General features: G+C 34.5%; 2 protein-coding genes across 3 annotated transcripts; both read right to left on the reverse strand.

Moving 5' to 3' along the window:
* Positions 1-2403: 2403 nt before the first annotated feature.
* LOC127798485 (uncharacterized) lies at positions 2404-10735 on the reverse strand. Of its 2 annotated transcripts, none has more exons than XM_052332076.1 (13): positions 10473-10735; positions 9303-9468; positions 9149-9211; positions 8810-8915; positions 8552-8656; positions 8394-8470; positions 8132-8261; positions 6917-6989; positions 6513-6704; positions 5121-5241; positions 3146-3370; positions 2964-3072; positions 2404-2649 (listed from the first exon to the last, which is right to left on the reverse strand). In XM_052332076.1, the coding sequence occupies exons 1-12, from the start codon at positions 10550-10552 to the stop codon at positions 3025-3027; spliced, it is 1386 nt and encodes a 461-aa protein (XP_052188036.1). In that variant the 5' UTR covers positions 10553-10735; the 3' UTR covers positions 2404-2649; positions 2964-3024. The 2 variants fall into 2 exon arrangements, with proteins under 2 accessions (XP_052188036.1, XP_052188035.1); XM_052332075.1 differs by having other exon boundaries at positions 8132-8264.
* A 2982-nt stretch (positions 10736-13717) lies between these two features.
* LOC127796555 (zinc finger protein ZAT5) lies at positions 13718-15107 on the reverse strand. The gene has a single exon (XM_052328740.1). The coding sequence runs from the start codon at positions 14610-14612 to the stop codon at positions 13809-13811; it is 804 nt and encodes a 267-aa protein (XP_052184700.1). The 5' UTR covers positions 14613-15107; the 3' UTR covers positions 13718-13808.
* Positions 15108-21198: the final 6091 nt, after the last annotated feature.

Below are 21198 nucleotides of genomic sequence, written 5' to 3' on the forward strand. Positions count from 1 at the left end.
GTGGGTTGGCTAAACGAATTCTAAACCTTAAACCATCTATTGATATAACACTTGTTTCTCTGCCTTTATTAAATAACAATGTGAGAATGTGCTGTTTTGCTAAATTAGAAACTGCATTTTTCCTTGTGGTATTTTTGGAAACTAAGCATCCCTTTGAAATTTTTTCATTGGTGTTGAAAACAACTCCCACCATTTTCAGCTTGTGGTTGATTTGAGTTTTGGAGTCTGGCCTAAATGATAGTGTGATTAGGTTTTTATATTTGTTATTATTGTCTTCAGATTAGCTTGCAAATATGCCTAAATTGCTTTATTAATGGTGGGATAGTTGGTACAGTCAATTTGTGGTAAGAACCAAAAAACCTATCTGGTGCACTATCTCTAAGAAAAATGTGGAAACGATTGATCATTTTACATCACCATCATTGCTTATTTGGGTTTATTTATTTCTTTGATTACTGGAGTCCAATGGATAATGTTGACTTTTTTTTTTAAGTGTTGGATGATTTGCATTCTTAGATCACAAACATATCCATATAAAATTTGGTGGTCAACCCCATCAGATTATATCTTAAATCAGGTTACATTATATAAACACCTTATTACAAAGACATTTTCCTAGCTATTAGCTACTAGCTACGTCTAAAATATCAAAATCGAATTTATATTTTAAAGTCTAATATTTAATTTCACATATTTTAAGAAATCTTATTCTCATTTTCTAATAACAATTAACTTTTTTATTCCATTATTATCTGGATGGTGAGTTATTTCGGTACATATTCTTTGCAGGATTGGCTACATTCCTTATCTTTTTTTTCTTTTATTTGCTTTTGTATATTTTCAAAAATATTTTTATACATTTTTAAATATAAAATTCACACTTTTTCCATTAAAAGTTATTTTAGTGATTTTTTTTATTATGAATGTATGTATTTGAATACTGCATCTCTTTAAATCGTGTAAAATTTATAGTATTATTCTGATTTTTCTCCCTTTTTCTTAAAATTCCATTTTGGATTGATGTAAAATATTTTTCTGGACTCTAGCAATATGTACGACACACACACTTTCTGGTGAGGTATTTAAATCATTTTTTGGTATTTGGATAAAAAAAGAGTATAATATTATTTACATGGGTCCAGAAATTTTGGTAATTCCTTTTGCTTGGTTTTGAGGCTAAAACTGACACTTCATTATTGTGATGATGGATGAGATTGTTCTTAATATTGTCATCTCTTTTTCATATAAAATATTTTGTACTTCAATCTGTATATTTTTTAACATCGACTTTTCTTCAAACAATGTGTATAATATATTATTAAGATTTATACATTTAACGTACAAATATAAAACTAATTCTTAAATTCGTTTCGGAAACAACCTAAATTCGCAAGATCCAGTCTAAGCACACAAAGGATCCAAAATTGAATCTGACACAGATTTGGGCCATTGATGGGGAATTTCATTTGATACTAAATGAAGATTTGGACAATTGACTGCATGAACAATTTCTTTCTTTTACTGGAATTGCACAGCGCTCAATAGCCGTCAAAGATTTTCTTAGGTTGTGCATTAGCAGCATCCAAGGATTATATATATCCTTGTTCTTTGTGCTATATGCCTAAAGGCATGAATTCCTTGTAGTATAATAATAACAATAAAGTGTAATATATAATATAAAAAATATATTATTATACTATAGAATACACATTTTCTAATGTACATTACTCATTTTATACTGAACATAATAAAATACCATAGAATTTTCCAAAACTCGGTCATGTACTGTTAGGCATACATGTTGCCAAAATTGTTGATATAAAGCTTAAAATAAAATCGCAAATGAGCATATACTTGTAAATGGCTCAATGTTCGGTTTAATAACAACTTGTTCATGTTCATGTTCAACTGAGTCAAGTTTAAGCTTCAATTTAAAGATCAACTCATAAATAAGTCAAATTTAAGCAAAATAAAAATCAACTTGATTCATGAACTGACAATATAAATATTTATTATTATTATTTTAATATTTTATTTTTATCCTTATGTTTGTGGCAAAAACATTTATGTTCATTTAAACCATATTATTATATTTGTTTTAAAAATTTATATTTATATTTATTTTTTATTATGTAAAAATAAATTTTAATGATTTTAATTTTAAAAAAATTCTAACAAACTCAAACTCAAACTCAAACTCAACTCACTAAAAGTTCATTTATCATGTTAAACAAATTGACTTAAACTCAAAACTTATTGAACATGATAAATGAACTTTTGATGAGTTAAACTTGAGTTCAAATACATTCTTAATGCTGAGTAATTTAATTTAACTCAATCAATTACAATCCTAATTCTAAGCCATACGTATATAGTGCTACATGTTCCTGAAACTGGCAGGCATCATGCAACATATATGTATATATATATATATATATATGAGTTTATGAACATCCCCAACACAAGAACAAAACAAAAAAACAAAAAAAGCATTGCAACAGAAATGAATGAGACATGCGGCTTGACTAGAACAACCAACTAAATTGGATGTCTCACTTTTGTTTCCCAACAAAAAAGGAGTCGACTGGACTTCAAGTGCCTCATTAGTTTTCATATTGCAGGTTCGAACTGCTTCCTCGATTGAATAGCCTGCAATGCAAAATAAGTTTCTGTGGGAAATGTACACTAGTGAAAGAAACAAAGTGCTTTAACTAGAGTACAATCATCTTACCAAAAATATGGTCATCAATCATATGAACCAGTTAGGGTGAAGCCATTAATGTCAAAAAGCAAAGGTGGGAGCAAAGTAAGTTGTTTGGCCATTAATCAAATTACATATGCTTTATCAAGCCATTCGGTTTTCATGATGAAGCAGCATGCAAGTATTCCAATTCCAATTGGCAGCAGAGAAAAACTTAATTTATAGTTTGAAAGAGGTTTTATAGGCAGGTGAAGAGTAATACCATCCATGTTCATCAGCCTTGGATTGGATATAATTCCAAAATCTAGCAGTACATAAAACAATCATTTGTTGTTGGTGCCTTGAAGAAGATACGATGCTTTACTTCGAACCTGCAGGGGGAAACTTTTTAATAGAACAAATCAACGGAATACAGTGAGATGAAAGTGGAGTGGAGTGCTCTACCTTTGATGCATAACACCTCAAATCTGTGCTGGTAATTTGGCAAGAACAGTTTCTAAGAAAAACGCCCCACATTTCTAGTACCACTGGTTTGCCATCTAATGCGGGTGTATATAAAAGCCAGTTCTCAGTCAAAACCAAGAAAATGTACAGTTTCAAAAGGTCACAACTCCTGTCTTTCACATTAATTGAGATAAGCAATTTCAGGATCCCTTCTGCATCAGAAACCTGTTGAGGGAAAAGCAAGTACATACTTGTAAAATGTTATTAACCTGGAGCAGAAGAAAAGCAGCAACTCAGGCATGATTACTCATTGTCATCGGTATCAAATCCATTTTTCTGTGTCTCCAGATCAAGTAAAGTGTCTATATGTTCAAGCCCAAATTACTGAATTTTGTGGAGTAAACTGCGTATCCCGTTCTAAAATGCTAATTGATAAATACTTTTTTGAATTTTCTAAGAACCATAAGCACTTCCATAAATGTGTTGTATATGCATTGGATATGAAACTAATCAAACACGGTTGTCTAATGTGAATGGTCATCTGAAGAAGCATTTTCTTCCTTATCCCTTTTCTTGTAAAAAATCCCAGAGTATTCTTGGTTACTTTCCAGCCACAAGATTGTAAAACCCTTTTCAGTGTAGCTCAAGTCAAGGGGTAAATCACACCAAAGATCATCAAACTTTAGCGTCATTTTCAATTTGATCACTAAACTTCAATTTCTTGTAAAGTGATAACAAAACTTTAAAATGCTTTGAAATGTGGTCACTAAAGTGATTTTTTGATCATTTCTAGTCGAAATTGCTAATGTGGCGCTAACGTGGCGATGATATGGCCATTGTCACATCAGCAATTTTGGCAAGAAATTGTCAAAAATCACTTTAGTGACCATATTGCAAAACATTTTAAAGTTTTGTGATCAATTTGCAAAGAATTGAAGTTTAGTGATCAAATTGCAAAAGACACCAAAGTTTTGGGACCTTTGATGTGATGTACCCTCAAGTCAAGCCTAAACACTTCAAACCTAAATTAATAATTACCCAAGCTCCCTAACCACATCAATTATCCAACAAACTGACAGTTCTGAAACCAATCCAACGTAGAAACCCTAACCTTCCATATTTCTGGACCCTAATCTGCTATGGCATTCTTATCTTGAACCCACAAAAAAAATTTACAGGTAGCTAGAATCCATGCTTCCTGAGCTATTCTATACCAGAAGAGATTCCATCATAAAGATAAAGAAAGCAAGCTAGGGAGCATTTGACTATACAGCAAAGCATGTTTAAATTGGAATAACATCTAATGCATGTCTATATAACTCTCACTTAGGGACAAAGTCTCAAGCCATAATTCTCATATGATTCACAAATATTTGTTAAACAAAGACACCTCCAACCTTATATATGTTTCTAATCATCATTATTCTGTAGCCCCAGCCTTTTGTAATAGGTGCTATCCATTTTATAAATTTATAAATTCTGTCTTTTAGTAAGTTTAGGATGAATTATGCTTTGAGAAAGCCTCAACTGTACATGAACAAAACATCCAGGCTTTATGTGTGGCTTGCCTTGCCAAATGGAGTAAATCTAACATGCCTTGTCTATGTACAGTATGATACCATTTTTTGAACCAAAACACTATACCCATCATTATCAACTCCATATAATCTTTTAGTGTCATTCCATTGCTTCCACACCATCTACAAGCCACCTCATTTCTGGTGATACCTTAGGCTCTTCTTGCACATAAGCACAACAAAACCTCAGCTCAAATCATGTTACTTCAGACTTTCTACTTATAACGTTGGAGCCAGTGTAGCATCAGCTCCAGCTAACGACTTAACAGAAAGACAATCAAAAGAGTAAGAAAACACAATAATCAAGTGCCAAGAAATACTTTAATAAATGAATATCCCCACAGAAGTTGCATAAAATCAGGTCATGTCAAACAGGAACAACAGAAAGATATAACTACCTTTTCATCCAAACATGACACAAGCAAGTGAAAGGCCACTATGCACCTGAGGTGCTTGCTGCGTTCATCAACTCCTGAAATGCTTTCCACAATTCTCATGCAGTTCACATCCCCAGGAATTCTAAGTTCACAATATCGTAAATCAGCAAAAATTAGACAAAGCTTAGTCAAGTGGAACAGCTAGGGAAGAAATTATTCAAATATGAACCCAAACTAGGGATTCTCACAAGAAAATAATTACTCAAGGTGCAGAACTCAATCATGCAAGATCATATGAAATGGCGAACACAAAATAATCTTAATTTGGTAGCAACCATGAGCTATATAACACATGCAACAGTGTTTTGGTGATCAACCACTTGGATTCCTAAAGTTTTTTGGTTTCACAAGACAGACATTCCACATCCAGAGGTCTTCACAAGAAAGCAGAAACTCCTTTGAGAATTACAATTAAGTTTGTAGTGACGGTTGGCATAAGTTAGATTCACAAATACTGCATTCAGAGTGGAAAAGTGCAAAAGGCCCCTGTCTAAGTGTGCCATAAATCAAATATTCACCAACATAAATGTGGGACCTGGCTAAACCAAACATTAACAGTGCATTTGGGAGAGCATGATGGAATGGAAATGGATGAAAAACAATTCTTATCATTTGGGAGGGAGAGGAATGGAATGGTGGAAACACTTTCCACCCATTCTCCTCCAAAACCCTACTTTTTTTACTTCCCCAAATTGGGGGAGAATGGATGGAATGGAAATCTTAATTTTTCATCTTGACAACATTAATCTTAGTAGTTTTTTTTTTTTAAAAAAAAAAAGTTAAAGTTGCCCTTAACTCACACTCTATCTTCTCATTAAGAGGGAAATGGTCTTTTTCTATTTAATTATTCTATTCTATCCATTTTCATTTCTCTCCAAAACAAGGAGATTTCCATCTTCTACTCTCCAAACAAGAAGAAAATTTTTTACGTTCCATTCTATTGCATTCCTAATTCTCTTCAAACAAAGCCAAATAAGAATGCTAGGACATAAATATCATTATGTAATTTGTTCTTGAGAACTCAAACAAGGCCTAATCTTTTCACCAATTAGTGCAAGAATTTGAGATCCAACAGAAACTGTAAATGGGACTCAACCACAAAATTCTAACACAAGATAGTTCTGCACCTTCAAAAGCACTATTTTCATATCCAGAGATGTTGACTTATTATTTTGAACAATACAATGTCAATATCATGGCATGAACATAACAACTTGTTCCTAGCAGATGTGTGGCAACTGAAACATTTATACACACACACACACACACAAGGAAAGCTAGGTAAAATCTGGCACAGGTTGAGTTGCTATAAATTAATGTAGGACCCAGCAAATCCACCATATTTGAACTGACCTGCAAACAAGAGATCTGGCTACTTTCTCAGAGCTGGTATTCCATTCAGTGTCAGTGAAGAAATTAATAACCGAAAGCATGCATTTGTACAAAATAACAGACAGGCCCAGAACCCGTCTATCTACAAACAGACAGATAATCACAACAAGCAACTCTTCTGCTTCTGAAGTGGAGAGGATTGAATATGTGCTCCTGAAAAGAAAAAATGCCATGCAAGACTTAACATTTGCAGAACTCAAAACAGTATGAATCCTTATATAGGTATCAGTGGCTGATCAAATGCAACTTTTCCCAATAAGTAAAATGTTCGTTTGCAATATCTTTCAGGGTTTCAACTTTCAATTCACAAGCAACAATATCAACTCAGCAGTTACAGAAACTCTTTGATCACAATTGCTACAGACCTTACTTGAGTACAAGCAGTTATAAACTTGATCCACGCTCTAATATGTCGAGATGGTCCCCTACAATCAGAATCTGAGTCACAAGTTTAAGCAATTGTGAGAAAGCTATCAACATGGAAGAAAAACAAGAGATTTTCCAGTAAGCTTGTATGGTATCTATCTTGAGAAGGGGGGCCGTGATAGTCATCAAGCATAGGAATTAGATCCAAATGTCTTTTTCGTCCTAATGAAATTTACTTTATACCCACTAAGACAGACTAAAGGGCCTAAAAATTTCCTTCCAAAATCAGGCATCATAGTCAATCCTGTTATACATGTCTATAATCATATTCAAATAAATTTAAGATGGTGAAAGACTGACCATTAGCAATCATTATCCTGAACGAGTTGAAAAAACAAATGAAATGCAAGCACGTCTATTAAACAACAACAAAATGCCAAACCTTTCTCCCACTATGAGGTCAGTTTCATAAATTCTAGATTTCCATTCATTTCTATCAATTGCATTAATTATCTTCTATAAGACTCAGAGTTAATATCAAATCTGTGTCCCCCACCAAGTTTTTTTGGCCTTCCTCTAGCTCTTTTGCCAACTACTTATTCCATTCCATCAACTCTCCTTACATGAGACTCTATTAATCTTCTCATATGACAAACTATCTTAATCATGTCTCCCTCTTATCTCCAAAAAGGAGGCACTCCTACAACCACCACAACCCCCCCCCCCCCAAAAAAAAAAAAATAAATAAATAAATAAATAAAGTGCTGGTTATCCTTAATGTACACTTGTAGCTTAAGCTTTGATTCTTACACTAATCAAATAACATACCTTTTCTAGGACAAGCACAAAAAATAGGAAAAATAATAAATGATAAGCAACTTTTCCCATAAAAAAAAAAAGTACATTGGAATAACAAAATTAAGAGATGAGGTCATTTCATCAGTGAGCTATTTAAAGTCAAATGAAGATCTATCAACCGTTAAGACATTTTTCCATGAAAAGAATAATCTTGATGTGTATTATCAAATCTTTGATAATGTTTTGCATTCAAATCTACTTTATTTTCCCAGTTAATGTTTTCAAAATCTTATAACCCCCAAACAAAAAGATAGCCATTTTCTTCAGTAAACATACCTTTTCCTTTTCCAACACACTCATTTTAGCTGCACGTCTAATGGAAGAGAAACTAGAAGAATCAAACTGTTAAAACTTACCCACATTCACCACTTCCACATCTGATGGAAATTTGGATGGTAAATCCATTAGAAAACCATAGATTTCAAGAGCTCTTTTCAGTTCAAAATACTTTGGCAACCAGTCAATTTTAATATGCAGTAAATCACCCTGCTAAAGCACGATGCCACAAAAATTAGGGTGTGGTTAAGATATAAATAAATAAAAACTTATAACCGATTTAAAGTGCTCTGCAAGAAAATCTTGCCTCAAATCATCCCAACAGAAAAGAGATCAGGATACCTTGGTCTTAAAGGAGAGAATAGCAGTCCAAAAGTCACATGCAGATGAACTTAGCGCTTCCTCCAGTGAGTACAACACTGAGGCCAGTCCCGAAAAAAAAAAAGTGTTCAAATGATGTAACTACTAGAACAATGACCTTGAAAGAACAAAATACTTACTCAAATCAAATGTCCATGTTGCTATGAGTTTTTCTACATGACCACGTGCAAAAACCAATTTCAAGAGCCATCCATTTACTAATAAATTCTTAAGGAAGGTTTCTCCTGTCATAATGTAGAAAACAAATTACTACTATTTTGCTAGAACACATTTAGAACCAAACTTAAGCTAGCAGAGACACATAATTGACATTCAAATGAAATGGCAAAACAGATAAAAGTTTTAAAGGACACACTATCCTTCAAAGAGTGGGGAACCTTTATCAATGTCAAGTTCAACAAGTGAATTGAGTTCATTTTCCATGAAAGACTGCAAAATTCCACAACTTCCAAGCTCATTAAATACCAATACTGGCCAACTTTTCTGCAAATTGCAAGGAGAAAGCAAATAATATTATCAGACCCAGGTAAAAAAACATGTGACTATAATTTTCAAACAAATATATATATATATACATACATATACTTGCAAACTATGGTTAATAAATGGGAGCTACAGCCTCTGCTGACATGCAGCATGCCTAATTGAGACAGAGAGTATGCCAAATTCAGATGATTTTCTAAGGTGTAAAATTCCAGTTAGCTTGTAGTCGGTACCTGATTTCCAAAAACTTGAAGACCCCATGAGAGGACCTCATCCTCCCCACTTATCTGTCCCATCTACATAATGAAATTCATATTTGCAGTTACAGAAGAACTGAGTAAATTTGAAAACAAGTATGGAAACAAAAACAAAGAAAAAAAAAGTTGCCTCTCTCTGGCATTTTTCAACACACTCAGACAGTTTAACTTCTCTGTCATCCTCATCATCATCTGAATAGTCATTTTTTCTTGCTTTTGCCCGCTTTGACTTCATCTCAAGTGTTTTGTTCTCCTGTAAGTGATCTTTGAGAAGATCATCTAGACCTATGAGCTTCCTGGAGAAATTAATACAAGTCACCACAAGAAGTAGCACGCATTATTGCATTTGACAAATACATAAGGCTGGGACAACCAAAATTGTATATCCTGATGTCAGACTGATATTCTTTTGAGGGACTTTTGGGAGGAGAAGCAAATGACATGCTGGAACTAACATATTGAGCAAAATGTGAATTCTATTGTTTTACAGAAACACAATCATTTTGTCCCTTTTCTTAATATTCAATTATTCATGGTCATCCTTAAAACTTTTACAAGTATGTCACAACAACACACAACCATTGAAGGTACAAGACAAAAATATGCTATTGCATTATACCCTGGGATGAATAAAGGGTTTAAACTAAGAAAAATACGATTAGACAAGAGGAAAAAAGAGACACAGATGGCCAAAACACCAGCAGTTTCAAGTAAAATTCCAATTCAATTTTAAGTTGTCAAATGTAAAAGTAACGAGTGAGAAACAAGGTTATACTTTCTCCACACAAACATAAGTTGGACTGAGCTGAATTAATTATGAATGTCGGAAGGCTCTTAAGATTATAAATAAACAGAAGAAAAGAAAGAAGACGAACCAACGGCGGGAGGATGACAGTGCAGTGAAAGTTTAGTCAGAGCTCAAGACAAATAAAAACTCTCCTGATTAATTTACCATTCCCATTTATCGATATGCTTACGATAGGCGTTAGCATCTGTGTATATTTGAAGTCTCACTATGAAAAACGAAGAGGCAAAGTACGTTTCCGTAGTGGTTATGTACGCAGACATATAATTTACCTGTTACTTTAAGATTGAAGTCGAAATCATATCATTGTGTTTAAAACGAAGAATTTCAATAGCATAACGCAATGCAAGCATAAATCCACAAATTATAGAAGCGATTCCAGCGAGATAAAAACCCTAACTAGTCAGACATGCAGTCTCACGGGAAAAGAGAATAACAGAAGAGAACTCGTTTGAGTTTTGAAAAGATCCTAAAACATCGGTTCGAAACGGAAACCTTCTTTTGGCGGGTGCCGGTGACTTGAGATTGAGAAGGCGGTCTTCGGCCTCGAAATCGAGAGGCCCATCCATCTCCATCTTCTTCCAAACCTCTCTCACTCTCTCTCGATCGCACGACGCTGAGAACACAGGAATGAGCAAGACGAATTTCAGAGGCAAGATGAAAGAGGAGCGCGAAAATGGCTCTTCGAACTCTTTAACACAAAAACGAAAATGGCGCTTCGACAATATTTATGTGAGAAATGCCCGTGAATTTGTAAAACTCTGATGGGATTGGGAATTGAAGTCAACGGTCATTGCGCCCATACTTTTATCTCTCCAGCAATGAAGTGAATTCTATTGGGCCGGCCCAAAGCCCCATCATCCGGGCCATGGCCTTGGTTTGTACATTTCTATATATATAAAAAATTTCTTATTTAATTTATTGACTATTTTAGTAAGCAAAACTTAATTAATTTCTTGTTTGTACATTTGCTTTCTAAAAATTATTATTGTATTATAGCAAAAGATCATAGAATGGTAGAATACAAGCATATTGGTTAGATGGATTGCAATAAGTCTTAACTGCCAGTGTAATGGGCGGCAAATGACTGTAGCATGTCAATATATATATATATATATATATGTATTTTATTTGGATTGAAGGGGCAAATTTCTCCTCCTTTTTTGGCATTTTATTTATATTTTTTAAATTAAATATCATTATTTTTTGAGATTATTGTTCTTGCACGATCCCTCGTCACTTGTGTTATCGATTTTAGCAGAGAAAATAAATTACAGATACATGCTTTGTCTCATTATGTAGAGTAAAAAATTGAATCCATGATTTACCGGTATGAATCTCAACTTATCCTAACCTAGCTATTTGATCTGTGGCTTGAAAGTCAAATATCATTATTTCTTGAGATTACTACCTTTGTGTGGCTTTCCACCGTTCATACCCTTAATTTTGACAGAAGAAATAAATCACAAATAAAAATTTTATCTCATTATATGAGTAAAAAAATCAAACTTATAACCTATTATATCAATTTATAGTGATTCAAACATTCAACATTCAAACATTCAACCTGTGTACTGAAATATTATTTATTTTCTCATAGTCTCGTTGTTGTTGGGCAGCCTGCAATGCAATCCTCCCTGGCTAATCAGCGGGCGGCTGCTTAATTACTGATTTGCCCCTATAGGAATTCACGAAGGCTGATGCTATTCCTGTCGTATTATTATTGGTTGATATCCAAAATCTAAGTGACATTTGGATTTGCAACTAGGCTTTCACATAGCATGTGTACTCTCTCTCTATCTATATTCATATACATTAATACATATAATATGCAAGGCGCAGGGCCAGGCCAAGCCGCTTCCACCTTTCAACTTACTTTATTGACCTTTGAGCGTGTCCGCCTGTGTTTCTCTCCTAACAGAACGGGTCTCTTTGGTTAGTTGAATGGCTGTTAAAGAGTGCCTTCTCAATTATATATGTATTTTATTTTTCAGATAATGTATATTTATTATATTTTATTTTTAATATCTAAATAATTTTGTTAATTTATGATAAATACATCATGTCTTGAACTATTAAATCAATTAATAAAATTATTTAAATATTCAAAATAAAATACAATAAATATATATTATATGATAACAAAATATTTAATCATTGCCCAACATTATTAATTATAAAAATACCACAATCATATTATTTTATATTGTCTATATAAATTATAGGTGGACTAAATAAAAGAGTAAGATTGCTTTAAAAAGTTAACAATCAACACAAGTCGTCTCTCCTTGTCCTGATCGTTTGTATATTATATTAAATCATGTATATAATTCATTGAATCAAATAATATAAATTCTACTTAAATAGCTGCTAGATAAATATAATTGATTTAGTATTTCGTGTTATATCACTTTGTATTAATATGAAACAATATATAAAGAATATGATAGGTTGGCGTAGCTAGCTAGTTAATTAGCCTCACTAATGTGCCAATGTCAATGGTTGCTCAATTCTCTTTCTCTCTCTCTATATATAGACATATCTCACGCAATGTGCCCACATGTTTGGCTTACCAATATTCACCAAAACGTGCACATAACAAACACTACTCGAGCAAGAGTGGTGAGTTATGTCAGCCATATAATTAATTAATCTCTCTCCCTTTAGTGACCAAAACTGCCTACTTACGCAACATCAATGCAACTTAATAAGAGAGATGCAATGGTTACCCAAATTATCACAAGACACCAGATCAGAAAAGCCACACCCAAACAATAATTACTACTGTTAATTTCTAATTAAATCTAAATTCGATCTACTGATTATATATAAAGAGTACTCTTTTAATTAGGCTTTGTATATACGTCAGTATCTTTGTGACAATTTAACATGATCCTATACGTATACGTACCATGTGCATGATAATTAATGGGCTCATATTTGGCTAGCTATGAAGGAAAATTATATCTTTACTGGATTTTTGTACGTGTAGAAAGTGTAAGATGGTAAGTGAGCAGTATTTTTATTAATTCGCATTGCTCGCTATTTGTTAGATTTTTTTAATAAAAAGGTTAATGACATTAATAATTAATTAAGAAGTTTGATGGGGGTCTAATCGATCTCTTGAATTAATGATCGATCATATGAAGGTCTTGATATTGGCAAATCTCTCAGCCTTGAACTATATATTTTCTAAGATGAAGAAGAAGATGAAACACATAAGAATTTAGAGTTATTTTTGTCACATAAAGAATGGTTACCTACCCAGCTTGAGCTATCCACTTATTCTTGTCACTTAATGGAAGAGACCATATGAAGAGAGGTGTTGGTTAGCTTTTACTTCGATCATCAAGAAGAAGAGGAACCTAATCCACGACTTTTTGGTTGTGGTGCTCCTGCTGCCCAACCCTAGCCATGTCACATACCATTCCATACCCATCTCTCTCTCTCTCTCTCTCTCTCTCTCTCTCTCTCTCTCGTGTTACACATCGCTCTCCCACCAAAGAAAGTCCAAAATCAATTTTTTTATATATATATATGAGAAAAAAAAAAAACAAGGAAAATGTAAAGATCCTGTATCACTCACTTTTCGTGAATGAATGGCAACCATGAACACTAACCCACTTACTTACTCAGAAACAATTCAACTAGCGTAGGGATCGATCAACGTGGGAAAGAATTAAAAACACCCAGAAATTTAAAAAAATAAAAGAAGAAGAAGAAGAAGAAGAATCAAACAATTGATAATAATGAATCATAGTTTGATTGATAATAATGGTAATTATAATTCACATTTAATCTTGGTAATTTCTGGACCCTCTTCTGTGCTAGCTAGTAGTGGCAATCCACCAAGGCCGGGGCGGAGAAGACGAGGTGCTGTTTGTTGGGTGTGAACTCAAAGTTGGGATCTTTGTGATGATCATCCTCCGGCGGCGCCGGCAGGTTCAGATCCAACGGTAGGAATTTCCTTGGTTTGTTGTTACTTTCTTCGCAGGATTCGACAGTTTCGACGTTCACGGCGGTTCGAGCGGGCGGAGGAGCCCGGTGCCGCCGCATGTGGCCGCCCAAAGCTTGGCCGGAGGAGAACTCCGACCCGCAAATCGAACACTCATGAACCTTATAACCCTTGTGATTCAGAGGTGAAACTTTGGCGGCCATAGTAATAGTCTTGTTGAATTGGCCTTCTTCTTCTTCGCTGCAGTGTGTCGCCGGACCCGGCCTCTTCTCCTCTGCTTTGGGCTTCTTGTGGCTGGCCCGGTGGCCGCCGAGAGCCTGGAACGACGGGAAAGTCCGGTTGCACGTTTTGCACTCGTAGACATAGAACCCGGCCGGTTTGGCAGTCGACGTTCTGAACGTTTCAATCTGATCATCTTCCACAGGCCTTGAATTACCACCGCCTTGGGCCAAAAGAATCAGACAATTGGCCATGTCTTCGTCTTCGTGATCGGTGCTGGAAGATATCTCGCCGGACGTGGCTGGAGATGGGAATGAAGAAGAATAAACATCTCCGCCGGATGAACTGGACGCCACCGCCGCGCAGGGAGGAGAGGCCGAAGGCCTCGGCCGCTTGGTGCGCTTACCCTTCACAACCATGGCCTGATCGCTAGAGCCTGTGAACTCTTCCGGGGCTTCCATTTATCAAAACCCCCCAAAAGGGAAAAAGAAACACAGAAGAAATGAGAGAAAGCGAGAGAGAGAGAGAGAGAGAGGGTAATTGAAGAAAACACAAGCAGAGACTATAAGCATGAAAACTGGAGTGGTGGGATAGTGGGCTATGCTTTTATATAGTGATGAATGGCAACAAAGTGTTATTAAACAAGTGTGTGTAAAGCCATGAATCAGAAAGAGAAAACAAAAGAAAAACAGCCAACCTTGAGTTGTGACTAGCTAGTGTGAATCAGTCGGCCACCAATCTTTCACACATAAAAATAAGCATATAATTCTTTTTGTAATGTCCACTATCTTTTGAGTATGTACTGGATAAATTCACGATGTATGCGTAATATTTCACAAAATTGAATTAAGGGGGGTGCTTATGCTTGTTTAATGTAAAAGTAGGTGGAAATTAGATGGGGGTTAAAGAGGGAAATTAGGGGCAAACGGATGGAAGGAAGGGTAGAGTGGTGGTGGTGGAGGTGACGTTTTAGCTAGGTTGGTTTTCAGACACTCCTTTGTCACAGTTTGCCCCACGAAGTCAAGAATATATAAAAACCAACCAGTAAAGCAAGGCACTGCACATTAAAAGCATGCTCCACCTCATTCACTACTCCGCCTCTCTCTCTCTCTCTCTCTCTCTCTCTCTCTCTTTAAGCAAAGTTATTCACAGAGAGAAGGGGGTGGGGGGGTGGGGAGGGGAACCAGCCAGCAGAGAGATGAGATTCCTTTTTGGCTTTCAAGCAAAACCCATAACCCTTTTTTTTTTTTTTTTTGTCTTGGAAACGATTCTCTTGGTTGACAGAATTGGATTTGAAGGCTGCTGCCCACCAGAACTTCTCTATTTTTGATGATGCCCAAGTAAAAAAACTACGTACTACTCCATCATCATCATCATCATCATCATCTGTGGCTTAAGTTTCTTGAGACCATTGTTTTTAACTTGGAAAAATAAAAAAATGAAATGGTGTCTTTGTCATCAATGGCAAATGGGTTTGCACCTCTTCTTTAATGTTACTTAGTTGTTACTTCCTTTGTAATTACTTAATGCTTCATTTATTGAAGAAACAACCCCTTTTTAATTAGGCTTCTGTTTTCAAGCCAATTTTGCACATTCTCACTGGTATGAAGTGCTTGTAAACCCCCTCATCTCTTACTGCTGGTTCTAGAAGGTTTTTTTAACTTAAATTTTTCATTTTTGAAACCTTTTTTTGGCAACAAGTGTTAAAATATATAATTATTTGAAGAGTTGGGTTGGGAGGAGGAATTCCAAGTCAGGTATAAATAACATTTCAATACAAGTCGCTTGTACTTTTCATAAGGCTACCGCTGGTCTGTGAATTAATTAAGCCCTTCTTTTTCCCTTATTTCTCTTGGCTTTCTTTCTTTTTTCTTAATCAAGAAACCAACTAAAATTGTTCAATTTCTCTCTTCTCTCACCTTCATGCAGTAAATAGCCCAATATTAAAGAACACTATTTTTCTTTTAAGAAATTCGATTCGATGGATGAGGTTAAGTTAAGCATAATTCATTCATAGAGTGATAATATCTCTCTTTTTTTTTTCTTTTTTTAATACATTTATTTCTCTCTCAATAAATATCCCATCATAAATTTAAGCATCACAAATCCTTTTCGAAATACGTGCCAACTAGCCCTTTTCCCTAAATACAAGAATATTTTCAAAAGCCCTAATAATGGTAACCAAAATATATGGTCGAATTTTCAAACCATCACTCCCAACTCAATTTAATTTCTTGATAACTATGAGGGCCATATGCAGAAGCTGCAGATTGAGACTTCTCAGTAAGCATTACCTAATAATAAAGAGGTCAACTAGGTTTAAGAAGCTAATCCAATATTGACTAATTAATCTTCTCCAATAATCAAAACTTTCATTTTTTTTTTCCCTTGATTAATAATATTGTATGTGTTATACGTTATACTTACTTCGTTCCCACTTGGTTCGTGTGCCCCTTGACTCTTACAAATTAACATTTAATTTATGATGCCACTCCTCAACCACGAAGCTCATCTTATTCCCCAGAATCACGGCTGGACATACAGCTCAACTTCTCCCATTTTACTTTAATTTAGTCCCAAATAATTAAGGTCCTCCATTATTAACAATATATACTAATATAATGAAGCAGATTAACTGCATCCACTCACTTAATTTGGCTCCTAATCAGCCTATTTTCAATCGCTTTGATTTCTAAATTTAAAAGAAATGGGGTTAATAATATTGTTCGGAAAAGAAATGGGACGGTGAGAGAATTCGAATAATATATATATAGGCTGCCAAATAAGATCGATCCTTAAAGCCTAGGTTAATTATATTTATTCTTCCTAATTTTATAAGAAAAGAAAGCAACACAATCCATATATATTAATTACCACCTCTTATATATACCATTTTTGGAGGCTGTTCACATTTAGAAAATGCTATAGACAGCATAATCACAAAAAAGTCACCTAATGGAACCTACTCATAGAATATGCTTGAAATTTAATTTTTAAGTACCAACCCCATTTAGGAATATTTCAAAGGCTAAACACACACACACAACACACACACACACTCATGCTTTCAAGTTAGTACCAACACTTTGTTAAGTGGGTTTGATTTAGATGCTCGTAATTTTAAAAGGGGATCGAGGCCCCCTTTGCAAGTGATTTGAGAACAACGTGGGAGAGTCAACACTTGTGATCACATAATAAAAACAAGTCAGTCGTCGATGTAATCTTTGCACTATATATATCATGCTGTGAATTAATGCATCAATATATAAATATATATATATATATAGACGTTGTTTGTTCAACAAAGTTAGATGCATGAAACTAGCTAGCTAGGAGTGGTTGCCTTGTAATGCTGCTGGTACAATGTTGGTCGGCAGCATTCGACCTTCCCGATTTGCCAGGCCTAATTAATTACCTAACCCGTCTTAATTAGTAATTACCTCGATCGGGTGAGTGTGATTAATGACCATTTCGATATGTTGATGATAAGTTAATTGGAACATAATTCTGTGCAATATAATGATTTTTGAAGATGCAGACAACCCCAATTAATTAATCTTCTAGCCTTCGTTGGAGAAATTAATTCTTTTTCATTAATTGGCCATGACAGGCGTTCATCACTCATCAGAGGTTAATAGAGTAACGAGGACATTTTTGTAAATAAATAAAAATCAATTTATATATCTAAGTTATACTTATATTGACCATCAATTTAGTAAAAAATTCTGAATTAATTTCCTGGGCATGACCACAATTATTAGATTAATTAGAGCGACTGGTATGGTAGAGAGTGAAGAAGAGTGGAGTTGATGAGGAGATTCTTGGCGTAGCGACAAAAAAATGGTGGTTGGGTTGGGTTGGGTTTGCGAAGGCAAGAAAGGTACTGTCTTTCGAGTTTGTTTCTGGTGGGGGCTCCCCCACAAAAATATTATATTATTTAAATACAATATTTTAATATGTCACGTAATACTCAATATTATTATTAATATTAAATATCATATAAAATGACAAAACTTGGCATCTAAATGCCATTTTAAAAAATATATATATATATATTTATATATACACATATGCAGGTGCAGCATATGTTGCTGCTTATTTCACTCTCTTTTATCTAATCCATCCCAAACACAACATTAAAATAATTCAACCAGCAACCTCAACCTCAAGTGGCAACAACCAATACAATTAATTCTTCTTCCATCAAGGATCGATTCACAAGTCCAGTTTTCTGTCACTCTCATGGCTACCACCACATTCATTAATTTTAGTTTCACTGCATACAATCAATTATATATAAATTTATTTTAGATTTTTAATTATTTTCATTTATAATTTTTTTTTTCTTTCGAAGATAATTATATCTCATGCTAAGTTTTATGTGGTCTTTTTATTTTTTTTATAAATTTTCTTCATTTCATCCATTTGTTTTGTAAGTATATTAGTCTTTTTCTTATACCTCACTCTCATAAGTAATGAAAGAAAATTAATATATTTAAAAAAGCTTATTCACAAAAATGATGATTGAGTGATGTCACAGGTATGAACTTGAATAACAAGAGACATTAATCAGATAAAAACTATGTCTAAAGTTTTAAATTTATATGATCTTTTATCATACTTAAATTATAATAAACAAATGCTACCAAAACAACATGACAGCAACATTTTTATAAGTAGGAGCTATTTTAGTGTTTTTATAATTCTTTCATAGATAGCATGCAAAACTTAATTAACAAATCTTATGTTTTAAATAAAAACTGTGAATCAAAATTTAACCTGCATGTCATTGCCAAGTCACAAAGAAAGAAACACAAAGTCGTCGGTTGGTTGTAAATACTTGACAACCCTAATACAAGAGAGAGGCATTAACTTCAAAGGGGAATTAATACTTGCCCACCTATGATGTATGTACGCTTTGATTTGTTTGAAAGGCACCCACCTGAGTGAGGATGAGTTTTCTATCACTCATTCACATTCTCCAGTAGAGATTAAGTCAACGTTTGTTGCAAGCAACTATAGGGCTCATATTTACTTTCTTGGCTCTCTGTAAACAAATTGATTAATCTTTGGAAAATGTTGGCAACAACACCCATGTAACTGAGTCAACTACCATAGCATTACCAAATATATATAATATATGTGTGTGTGTGTGTTCACAGATCATTTTTGGAAGGAGGGGGGGTAGATCTAGTTTGCAGTATCATTGTCACATTATAGTGTTCACTTTTTCTTTAATCGTACTTAATTGAGTCTTTACTCAAAAGAGTTCTCGATCAATATTAATAAATATGTAAATATATAAATATGTAGTTGAACTAATAAGATGGGTACACATGATCAACTGCTTAATTGGGCTTACAATGTCCATACATTATTTGAATATTTGAGTCTAAGGCCAAGGAATTTAGATTCATTCTTGACTAAGTAATTACTTGTGAAAGATTGTCAAGAATGGCATCACAGAAGATAATGGTGGAAAAGTATTTTTTTTTCTTGAAGCTTATCAGGAATTCTAGTGGGAGAGTGCAATAGAAGTGATGTGGCAGTAGGAGTGGTGTGTAGGAGAACCACTTGTGGAAATTGTAAGTGATGATGTCTGTGTGTGTATTTATACAATACATAAAATTCAAAAAAAAAAAAAAAAAAGAAAGAGAAAGATAAGCCCCTCCTTTTCCTTTATATGAAAATGACTTTATGCCAAATTCCAGCCTCTCTCTCTTATATTAAGCTCACACCACTCATCCACTTTTTGCCTCTTATGCTCACAGTTGCCTTGTGAGCATATATGAGAAAGAGAGAGAGAGAGAGAGAGACCTAATTAGTTTGTTGTTAAAGCAAAGTGAGAATGGTTGGCCATCTCAATCAATCAGTAAACTCATATGGTGAAATCTTACTAAAATGGGAAATTATAAGAACTCTTGGGCAAAGGGCAAACTACCTTGCAGGTGTGATGGCAAGTGTTAAAAGCTGACTAGAACTTTGATTACATTTCTAAGTCTAGTTAAATCCCACTTTGATTAAAGCAAAATTTGTGAAAACTTGGTTTTCAACTTAAGAGTGCAAGAATCAAGTACGTGAAATTTTACCCAACTTTTTTGTCTTCTAAAATTTTCAATAGATATTCAACCTTTTGGCTGACTATTTCTTTTATAATAACGTATCAAGCCTTTATCGCACTATATAGGGTCATCTATACATAAATTCTAACTCACCAATCATTTGCCAACTATTTCCTCTAAACCCCACAAATTGATCCTAACTTCATAGATTTTATATGCAGTATGATAACAGATTTGAGGAAAAAAGTGAGTCCGAACTAGCCAGTTAGTCCATAAGATAGTCCAGTAGCACTTGAGAAGCTTGTAGAGTTGGTGACGGAAGTCTAATTTCCAGAGCTAATCCCCTAACTAGCTACTCTAGGCTTATTAGGAGCCTTATCTGTACTGGGTTGGGACTTGGCCGGTGATAAAGGGAGGGGAGAGGATGGCTTGAAGTAGTTGTAAGTTGACAAAATAAAAGGAGTTGAAGACTAGAGGCATAGGATAGAAAGTGAAAAGCTACAGCTTCACAAACGCTAGAAAGTAAGCAGGCCTTTAGCTTGCTGGTCAAGGAGCAATGAAAAGGAAACTTTTCGCAATGGTCTTGCAGAAGATTGAGGGCTAAAATTAATCCAGAATCTAGCGGTGTTGATGCACACAAATGTAAAATTTAGCTTTCGTGTCCGAAAATGTAGTCGCTTGTATGTTTTTGTTCTTCCCCTAGCAAAAAAAAAGCCAAAGCAATTGACATCTAGCAATCCCATTTGTACGGCAACTAAACTCCTGAAATAAATCAGTTTAAAACTGGTCTAAACAACAAACATGTTCTTGATTATCTAGATGTCTGGAAATGATGCAAATATTACTGCAACATTCATGAATGCATGCAAGAATTAAGCTAAGCCCCCACAGATTCCCGAAACACTAAAAATTGAACACGTTGATTTGAGACAGTCTAGGTCCTACTGAAAATATCAGTAAAATTGTAGGGTCAGAAACAGTCATA

Source organism: Diospyros lotus, chromosome 3, assembly GCF_014633365.1.
Source record: "Diospyros lotus cultivar Yz01 chromosome 3, ASM1463336v1, whole genome shotgun sequence".
NCBI lineage: Eukaryota > Viridiplantae > Streptophyta > Magnoliopsida > Ericales > Ebenaceae > Diospyros > Diospyros lotus.